Source organism: Oenanthe melanoleuca, chromosome 26 (assembly GCF_029582105.1).
Source record: "Oenanthe melanoleuca isolate GR-GAL-2019-014 chromosome 26, OMel1.0, whole genome shotgun sequence".
NCBI lineage: Eukaryota > Metazoa > Chordata > Aves > Passeriformes > Muscicapidae > Oenanthe > Oenanthe melanoleuca.
This window is the reverse complement of record NC_079359.1, coordinates 4,275,865-4,285,389: the sequence shown is the minus strand read 5'-3', so window position 1 is coordinate 4,285,389 and position 9,525 is coordinate 4,275,865. Positions and strand designations below refer to the sequence as shown.

Here is a 9,525-nt window from a genome sequence, read left to right as displayed (position 1 = left end):
GCAAAGTGGGAGTGCAGGGCTCCCAAAATAATTAAATTTAAATTAAAACCCAATTAAAGACAGGCTGAGCACCCCTGAACCCCAGCACTGGATGCTGCTGATCCTCTGCCCTGTGCAGAAGCAGGGACTGCCATGCACAAACCATGGACACTTGGAGTTAATTATAGCCAGGCCTCAATCAATCAATCAATCAATTAAATAAAACTGAGGAGTGATTCCACCTGGCCAGGTGGAGCCCCATCAGCAGAGGCTCCTGCTCTGAGCAGCATTTGGAGCCTTTGCTGTGGGTGCTTTAGCACCTGTTGGATTATTGGCAGGAGCAGGGATTCCTCTCCAAGGAAGAAGGGTCTGGCTGACCTTGTGCAGTGTTTCAGGGCTGATCATGCCCCAGTTCAGCCCAAATTCACCCTGGCTGAACCCTGGTCCACAGCCCAGGGAGGTTTTTCTCAACCATGACCATGGCAGAGATTTTCCTCCGTCTCCCCTGACCTGGAAGAGGAACTGGGCACCTCTCCCTGAGGTTTGTCAGCAATGGGGAAAACACAAGCAAACCCCCACAGGGTGAGGTTCCCCATGGATCAACAGCTCTTGCCATCCCCAAATAACACCAGGGAAGAGGAGGAGAGACACCCTCAGGCTCTCTGCTAAACACCCTGGAAGAAGGCAAAGAGGTGCCAGCTCTGATCCAGGCCACCTCCACAACAAAGGAATAAACCCCAGCCCCGAGGGGGTGGAAAAGGAGCTTTCCAGCCCCAAACTCACCTTGCCCTGGTGACCCCAGGGGCTCCAGGGACAGACCACCCTGCTCCAGCCCATGTCCCCCATCCCAGCAGCCCTGAGCTGGGAAACCTCGATACCCCAAGTGCTCTGTCTGCTGAGGATTCGGCCCTGTAGTCGCTCTCTAAATATCTATACACACACACACACACTGGAATTCTGTGGGAACGGCTGAAAACTGCTGAACAAACAAGCCAGGAGAGCTGGAACCTGCTATTCCACCTGCTCCTCGTGCCCTCTCCCATCCACCCTGCTTTCTGCTCCTGACACCACGATTAATGACTAATTACTCTCCCCATAATGAGTGCAGGTGTTTAACTTTCAGCTCACCTTCCCTGGCTTGCATTCCTCAGCTCTTGTGTCTGGATGCTGGGACACTCAGGCTTTGCCTTGTTATCTCTCAGGCTTTGCACTGTTATCTATCCAACTGTTGTCAGCACACGCCTTCCCCATATTGTTTTAACTATAATGGAGATTTTTTTTAATTCCCAGGAATCTCCTTCGAGCCACAGGAGAATCTATAAACACTATAAACATGAATACTGTATAGTCTACTAAGAAAATATATTTGTGTGTGTATTAAATATTCAGATTCATGCAACAAATATCCATGCAGCTGTACTGTATTACCGGTTAAATTTCACTGCAGTATAAATATATTATAGGCCACAGCATAGTTGCTCCAGTTTTATATATAGATATAAAAAAAGATGCTTTTTCCAACTCATTTTCAATGTGTCAGTGGAGGTGTCTTTGGTGATCCTGGAAATATTGACGATGGAAGTGTCACCTAAATAAATAAATAAATCCCAAGCTCTTGATTTATTTACTCATCCCTCCCGATGCCTCGCATAGAAAATTTAAGACTTAATAAATAACGTGCCGTCACACTAATTATCCCTCCCCTGGGCCTCACGCTGGCACACTGCAGTGGCTGAAACTGTTGCAGCATGCAGCATTTTCAGTTATGAAACACGAGCCGGGCGTTCGAGCCTCCAGCAACCCGACCCCTGCAGGAAACTCTGCCTGACCTTCCCCCGCTGCTCCCCGGGTCACCCCGGACAGGGACCGGGATTTGTGGCACCCCAGAGCTGCCCCTGCCGTCCCCATCCCGCTGCTCCAAGTCCTCCCTCGGTGCCTTTCCCACGAGCCTGGGGTGGGAGAAGGGCAACGAAATGGTTTTGGATTTTTTTTTTTTTTTTTTTTTTTGCACGGACGCTTATTCGGTGCGGAAATCAAAGGTTAAAAGTCACTTACACAGCTATTGCTTCCCATGCAGAACCAAATATACACCGTAGAAAATACTGTATTAACTACAATGCAGAGCAGCACTCAATATCTGCAATTGTTCCACTTCAGCTTTAAATACGGGACTAGATTTTAGCGACTAGACATCGGTTAGCATTTTGGTGATATTCACATAGTTTGTGTTAGCTAGGGTGCAATTGGCTGTCTTCAAGTTCTCCTCCCTAAAATCCTCATTGCTATTGTTTACACCTTCCTGAATCTCCATATAATCAGACTTACTAATAGTAGAGGCACTTCTGCTTTTCTTTAGGTCAGGGGAAGAGGGGATCTTTGGGCAGCTGGTTACTTGCAAATATTGAGCCTGCTCCTCTCCCTCGGTCTCCCGGTGGTAGAAGTAATTGAAGTTAGACACTATGACGGGCACTGGTAAGGCAATGGTTAATACACCAGCGATGGCACACAAGGAACCCACTATTTTCCCCCCGATGGTCGTGGGGACCATGTCTCCGTAGCCAACAGTCGTCATGGAAACCACGGCCCACCAGAAGGCGTCGGGGATGCTCGGGAACTGGGACTCGCTCTCGTCGGCCTCGGCGAAGTAGACGGCGCTGGAGAAGAGGATGACGCCGATGAAGAGGAAGAAGATGAGCAAGCCCAGCTCCCTCATGCTGGCCTTGAGAGTCTGGCCCAGGATCTGCAGCCCCTTGGAGTGCCGGGAGAGCTTGAAGATCCTGAAGACCCGCACCAAGCGGATGACTCGGAGGATGGCCAAGGACATGGCCTGCTGGCCCTGCTGGCCATCCTCTGGCTTTTCAGCCAGCTCTGTCCCTAAGGTGATGAAGTAGGGAATGATGGCTACGATGTCTATGATGTTCATGATGTTGGTAAAAAAACCAGCCTTGCTGGGGCAGGCGAAAAACCTCACCAAGAACTCGAAGGAGAACCAGATGATGCAAAGTGTCTCCACGATGAAGAAGGGGTCTGTGAAAGAAGTGGACTGCTGGTACCCCATGCTGCTGTTGGAGTAGGGGGGATGGCTCAGCCCGCTGCCGTGCATGTCTTCGTTCTCATCCCGAAAAATGGGCAAGGTTTCCAGGCAAAAGCTGACGATGGAGATTAAAATCACCATGACAGAGACAATAGCTATAATCCTGGCAGGGCCTGAGCTCTCGGGGTACTCGAAGAGCAGCCACACTTGTCTCTGAAACTCATTCTCAGGCAGCGGCCTCTCCTCTTCCTTGATGTAGCCTTCATCCTCCCGGAACATCTCCATGGCCTCTTCCCCCAGCTCGTAGAAGCGGATCTCTTCGGAGAAGATGTCCAAGGGCACGTTCACCGGCCGCCGCAACCTCCCCCCGGACTGGTAATAGTACAGGATGGCATCGAAGCTGGGCCGGTTCCGGTCAAAGAAATACTCGTTCCTGAGAGGGTCGAAATACCTCATCCTCTTTTTAGGATCCCCTAGCAAGGTCTCTGGAAACTGGGCAAGTGTCTTGAGCTGCGTCTCGAAGCGCAGCCCCGAGATGTTGATGACCACCCTCTCGCAGCACTCATGGTCGGTCTCGGGGTTGTACGTGTCCTGCGGGTGACCGGGGAGAGCTGCAGCTTCATCTGCAGGATCTCCGGTGGCAACTGTCATATTGGGCTTTAAAAGAAAATCCTTATGCTAAACTCTTCCCAGCGGTGGGGTCGGGTTCAGGGCAGGGCTACTATCCTGCAGAAGGACAGGTACGTAGGTTTGGAAGAGTCTCATGAAAAGGCGAAGGGATGAGATTAAAAAAGAGGAGAAAAAAAAAAAAAAAAAAGAAGAAGAAGAAGAAGAAGAAGAAGAAAGAAAATCGCCCCTGCTGAGAAAGAGAGAGATGGAATAAAGTTGGGGGGAGGAGAGCAGATCCCTTCCTAGCACGTCTATCCCCTTCCTGGAGGGGTTAATTTGCCTTCCTTGGGACAGAGTTCAACAACTCCCATCTAAACCCCTTAGGTGGTACAGAGAAAACACCTGAGGAACCATCACCTGTTCGAAACCAGCGTGGGAAAACTGGCATTGGTAAACCAGGGCTTATTTTTTGGCTAAAAAAAAACAAAAAAAATCCGGTTAAAAAAAATAAAGAGGGGGAAGGGAGGAGAAAGGAAGGGAAAAAAATAACCCCATGCAGCCCTGAAGTGGCGAGAGGACCCCGCGGGGTGCCAGACTCAGCTCATTTCCAGGCATGCAGCTAAGGGTTAATTAACATTTAACCGTGCGATCTCAGGCAATCTACCCTCCGGGAAAGCTCCAGCTCGGCTTTTAAGTTTAACACCTTCCCAATCCTCTTTCCCTGGTGACATGCTGCCCTCCCTGCCTGCAGCCGAGCTCTGCGGCTGCCGGAATGTGGAGCCGGCGGCTCCGGCTGCCCCGCGGACCAGCGCAGTCCCCCTCCTCGACCGCTGGTGTCCCGGCTCCTGTCATCCTCTGCAAACCACCATGGCACACAGAAAACAAATCACATTACCTGGAGAAGCCAAATCTTAGTGTCTCTTAGTAACACCGATTATCTGACCCCTGGGGAAATCCTAGAGAGAAATACAGGTTGCCAAGATCCCCATAATTTCCTCTCTCTTCAAAGTTAAAAATTATGGTGAGTCATCGTAGAAAAAGGAGAAGGGACATAAGAGGGGTTAGATTCCCAGATGGTGGAAGTCAGGTCTTGTAATGGTTTGGACTGGAGAGAGAGAGAAAGAGAGACAGAGAGACAGAGAGACAGAGTCTTCCCGGGAGCTGTTGCAGATCTGCACTTCAGGGCAGATGAGCGTCTGTCTGATGCCTTCGGTACGACGGTGAAAAGCTGCTAAGCTCAGCAAAACCCGATGTCCCCAGTGTCCTCGGGAGGTGTGGCATCGCCTGGAAAAAACACCGAGAAGGTAGCGAGCTCTGGGGGTTCGCAAGGAGCATCCGCAAAGCCGCGGCTCCTCGGGGCTGCCGCGCTCCCCAGCCCGCACTGCAACACGGGCAGAGCGGGGCGAGAGCGGAAAACAGCAGAGCCCCGTGTCCCTGCCAGGCGGAGCAAGGGAGGGGAGCCACGCAGCCCCCCCGGCAGCCGGGGCTCTGCAAAGCCAGCAGCCGGCAGTCGGTGTCACCCACCGGGCGCAGCAGCCGCGGCCCCTGCACCGCGTCCCCCGGTGACTCAGGAGGCTCCGGCTCCATCCTGTGCCCCCGCCAAGGTGCCCCGCTGCTGGCTCCGAGCACCCACGAGCACCTGCGCCCACCCTCCTCATCCTCCCGAGAGCCAACCCCCCCTCCGACCCACCCCCGGGGGAGTGCGACTCCGGTGGGTGAAATCCCTGCTGGGGATGTTGAGGTTCATGTCCCCGGTGGGCGCCGGGTCCTCAGCATCCCTGCTCCCGACCAGCGCTGCCTCGGATCATCCTGCAGTGCCTCGCACCGTGGAGATGCTCAGCCCCGAGACGGCCAACCAGCCTCTCATTTTTTGCCTTTTTTTTTTTTTTTTTTTTTTTTTTTCCCCTCCCAAATGAAATAAAAACCCCTCTAACCTCCCTTCTTCAGCTCCAACTCGACTTGTCTACTTTGAGCCAGGATTACAGAACCGGGCAGGGGAGGCAGGTGGAAAATAACCCCGCGGTCCCAATCTCCTCGGCAAAGATTTCAGCCATCTCCAGGCCATTTATGCCTGTTGGTTCCTCTCTTCATCCCCCGAGGTGCAGATATTGCCGCAGATCCCTCTTTTCTTGGAAATTTCCCTTTTCCGTGCAACCCTCCTCTCCCTTCTCCTTATGCACTAGAAAAAATAGTACAACCCTGACGAGGCTTGCAGCATTCAACGCTTCTCTTAACCCTTTTCTGCCAGGCCCAGAGGAGAGGAGGTCGCATTTGTCCCAGTTTTTATCCTTTTCCTGCATTTTCTCCCCACCACTCGCTCCCCAGCCACTCGCCGAGGAGTTCAGCTGGATTTGTCCTTCCCTGGCTGCTCCGAGCATCCCTCCAGAATGCCACAAACAACATTTTCCAGCTGCTGCAGGAAAGATCTGGCAGTCACGAACCCCCATCTCACCAAAGATCAACCAAACCTTCAATGTTTTATTTATCTCTTAAATAAACACGCCGTTTTCCTCCTGCTCCTAAACTCCTCCCTTTTCTCCCTTCCCCAAACATCCCAGCTTTGTTTAACGGCGCAGAAATTTACTTTGTTTTTATTTAGCATGTTGATTTTTATTTGGCATGGGCTCTGGGCTTCTTCCTCCGGCTCCAAACCAAGCGCTGGTGCTCGCTGCTTGCCGGAGAGGATTTCGGCATCATCTCATTTGACATCACCCATCACAGCACTCAGTTTCTCCTACTTTCTCCCCATCGCTGCTTTATTGGCAAACAACCTCCGCTCCCCTTTAAGCATCTTTAGGGTTAATTCATGCAAATTTGGGGGCTGGAGGGGGGGTGGAGGAGGTGAAGATTTGCCCGAAGCCCCTCAGTTTGTTCCCTGCCCGCACTGGGCACTGCGGGCGGGAGTCGCAGGATTTGGGGTCGTGTTTGCGACTAAAACGCGAGTTCCTCGCTTCGCACCGCTGCTGGCCAGGCTGTGTTTGAGCAGGGGAGCAGCGGGAAGAGGGGAAGGATGCAGAGATGGGGTGGGGGGGAGAGAAAAAGGCACCAACTTACACTGGGCTCTGCAGTCAGGCATGCGGAGAATGCACAAGCAGCTGCTCTGCTCCCGCCGCTGCCGGCACCTCGCACCTCCAGCCCCCCGAACTCGTACCCCGGAGTCAACCCCCGAAGGCAGCTCAGCTCCTCCATCAATATTCACAAGATTAATATGAGCGTCTTTTCCCCCCGTCCCCGCTCCCCCCGCACCCCTCCTCCCAAGCAGGAGACCTAGATTTCAACCACTGGGAAATGATCACATCCCTGGATACGCGGTGCTGCTTTGCCATGCGGCTCCCATCCATCCCATCATCTCGGTGACAGCCTGGATCTGCTCGGGGACACCGTGGGGAGAAGCAGCAGCTCCCCGCAGCTCCGGGGAAGGAGAGGGGGAAGGGTTGGACCAGCCCTTGGCTGGGGTGGGGATGTGAAATGCAATATTTTATGTCACTTTATTGAAGTCTCTTCAGGAGGAGGCTTCTCCCATCCCAAGGGAAGAACATGTAAGACCCATGGGTCAATCCCTGCCTTCAGGAACGAGGTTTGGAACACTCTGCCATCCCCCTGGGCACCAAGGAAGCAACAAGTGCCACAAGACTCCTGGCAGCCAAGGCACAAGTGCTGGAGAGGAGATGGAAAATGTTTCTATTCCCATGTACAGCAGTCAGGAGCTAGCAGTGCTGACAGAAATCTCTGAGGTGGGATGGAGGGCTGGGAACACCCTGAATACCTGAGAAAATCGGTGCTCAGTGTGGTGCCCACTCATCCAGGGGGTTGTGGGAACATGGTAGGGATAAATCTGAGTATTTTAGCTCCTTGAGGTGCCTGGAGCAGGGGGTGGCCCAGACAGAGAGTGGGTGCAGCACTGGGGGATGTGATTGCTGCTCCTCCCAACAACCCCTCTTACCTTAAAACAAATATTGTATTTTCCCAAGCCCCAGCCAGATCCCAATACTGAAAATCAATGTCTAACCCTACAGAAGAGCTGGGAATCCCTCATGACCAGCCCTTGCATTATGGGTTTTCCTTCCCACACCCTTCCAGCTGGGCAGGAGGCCCCTCTGGCTGAGGTTTTTAGTGTCAGCTGCACCATTTCAGCCTCTTCTGGATCTGCCAGGGTGGGTTGAATGCAGAAAACGATTTGCCCAAGGCTGATCCTTATGCAATATGTAGAAACTGAGGCTGGGCATGGAACAATTCAAGTGGAGCTGAATTCCCAACGTGCTCCTCCTGCTGCCTCCTTGTGAAGGTTCTGCAAAACCAGGGGGATTTGTCATGCAAACAGCTCCAGCTCCTTGCAGAGAGCCAAACTCCTGTCTCCAGCAAATCAGGGGAATCTCTGTGAATTGAGTGACGCTCTCTCCTGATTTACTATCCTAATTGTGAGCTATTATTACCATCTGTGTGTCTGCAGCCTCCTCCCTCCCCACGCTGACAGCTCCAGACGGATCCCGAAGAGCTGAGCTCTGCACCCACTTGGCTGTTCCACAAGGATTCAACAAGATGACTCCTTTGCTCAGTATTGTTATTAAATAATCATTTCCTCCTGAATTATTTCTCTTATCTCAATGGGTTTTATAGACACCCAAACTGGAATTCTCCTGCGTGTGTGGTGCTGGGAACAGCACTTGGTGGGAGGATGTTCCAGGAACCAGGTGCTCCTGTGTGCAGGGTGATCTCTCCTTGTTCCTTTTTTTTTTTCCCTTTTTCTTCTATTCCTAGGGATGCTCCCAAGGGCTGTTCTGACCCTCTGTTTGTGGGTTTGCAGACATCCATCACACAAATAGCAGAATTTGTGCTTTCCCTCCTCTTTTCCCCCTCCATCCTGCTGTCTGTGGGTCTGGGACATGCTCAGGAGTGGTGCTGTGGGGGAGGGATGGAATCCACAGGGCAGGGCCATCCCTCATCCAGAACAGCTGAATTCAACTCCCAGGGTCACTGGAAAGCCCAACCCACACCCAGCCCCACTGCTGAGGGCACCCAGGGTGGAACCTGCAAATGCCAAGCCAGGGGAGGGGCGGGACAAGCTCTGCAAAGGGGACAGAGCCTGTGCCACCACCTTCACACCCTCACAGCCTCAGACAGTGGCAACTCTCTGGGGTCCCTCCTGGGCTCCCCATCCCACCTCCTGCAAAGCCAGAGGGGCTTTGAGGGCTGGAGCAAAAGCCACCAGCTGTTCTGGGATGGGGATCCAAACCCAGCAGAGGGGTTGGGCAGAGCACTGAGCCCCATCCCCACCTGAGGCACGGTTTTCCAGCTGAAGGTGTTGACATAACTGGGCCTTGTGTCATTTTAGGAGCTGTGAAAGCTGCAAGTGAGTTCCCAGGACTGTGATTCACCCTCCAGGGAAAGCATCCGACCTCCCACCCGCTGCTGACGTCAGGGATGGAGCTCCCGGACCCTCAGCACCTCCTCAGCCCCCGGGGTGGGTGGTGGCAGGAGGAGGGGATGCCAGGAGGCTTCTAAAAATGAGCAGAGCCCAGGAACAGGGTGACACAGAGCCACGGAGCAGCTCTGCTCTGCCACGGGGCAGGGGCTGCTGCAGAATCCCAAAATATTGTGGGGAGAAGGTCAGAGAGGCTTCCCCGTCCTGGGAGATGGGGGCAAGATCAGGGAATTGTTTGGGGTGAGGTGGGGAAGGAGGAGCAGAGCAAAAAGGGAGGCTGGGAAGGGCTCCCTGTCCCTGGGAGAACCCCCTGGACCCCAGGAGAACCTCCTGGATCCTGGGAGAACTTCCTGGATCCTGGGAGTATCTCCTAAACCCTGGGAGGAACTGCTAAATCCTGGGAGAACCTCCTGGATCCTGGGAGCATCTCCTAGATCCTAGGAGAATCTCCTAAACCTGGGAGAACTTCCTGGATCCTGGC

At 53.2% G+C, this 9,525-nt stretch overlaps 1 protein-coding gene across 11 annotated transcripts; it reads right to left on the bottom strand.

The window, feature by feature from the left end:
• Window positions 1-1,231: 1,231 nt before the first annotated feature.
• Window positions 1,232-6,188, bottom strand: KCNA2 (potassium voltage-gated channel subfamily A member 2). 11 transcript variants are annotated; one of them, XM_056511683.1, is made up of 3 exons: window positions 5,557-6,188; window positions 4,518-4,906; window positions 1,232-3,739 (listed from the first exon to the last, which is right to left on the bottom strand). In XM_056511683.1, exon 3 carries the CDS (start codon window positions 3,662-3,664, stop codon window positions 2,165-2,167), a length of 1,500 nt encoding a protein of 499 aa, XP_056367658.1. In that variant the 5' UTR covers window positions 3,665-3,739; window positions 4,518-4,906; window positions 5,557-6,188; the 3' UTR covers window positions 1,232-2,164. The 11 variants fall into 11 exon arrangements, with proteins under 11 accessions (XP_056367658.1, XP_056367655.1, XP_056367654.1 ...); XM_056511680.1 differs by having other exon boundaries at window positions 1,232-3,872; window positions 5,313-6,187; XM_056511679.1 differs by having other exon boundaries at window positions 1,232-3,872; window positions 5,557-6,187.
• Window positions 6,189-9,525: the final 3,337 nt, after the last annotated feature.

What these genes read in the sequence shown, in the direction of transcription:
- KCNA2 (XM_056511683.1), bottom strand. Translation starts at nt 3,664, where the DNA reads ATGACAGTTGCCACCGGAGATCCTGCAGATGAAGCTGCAGCTCTCCCC.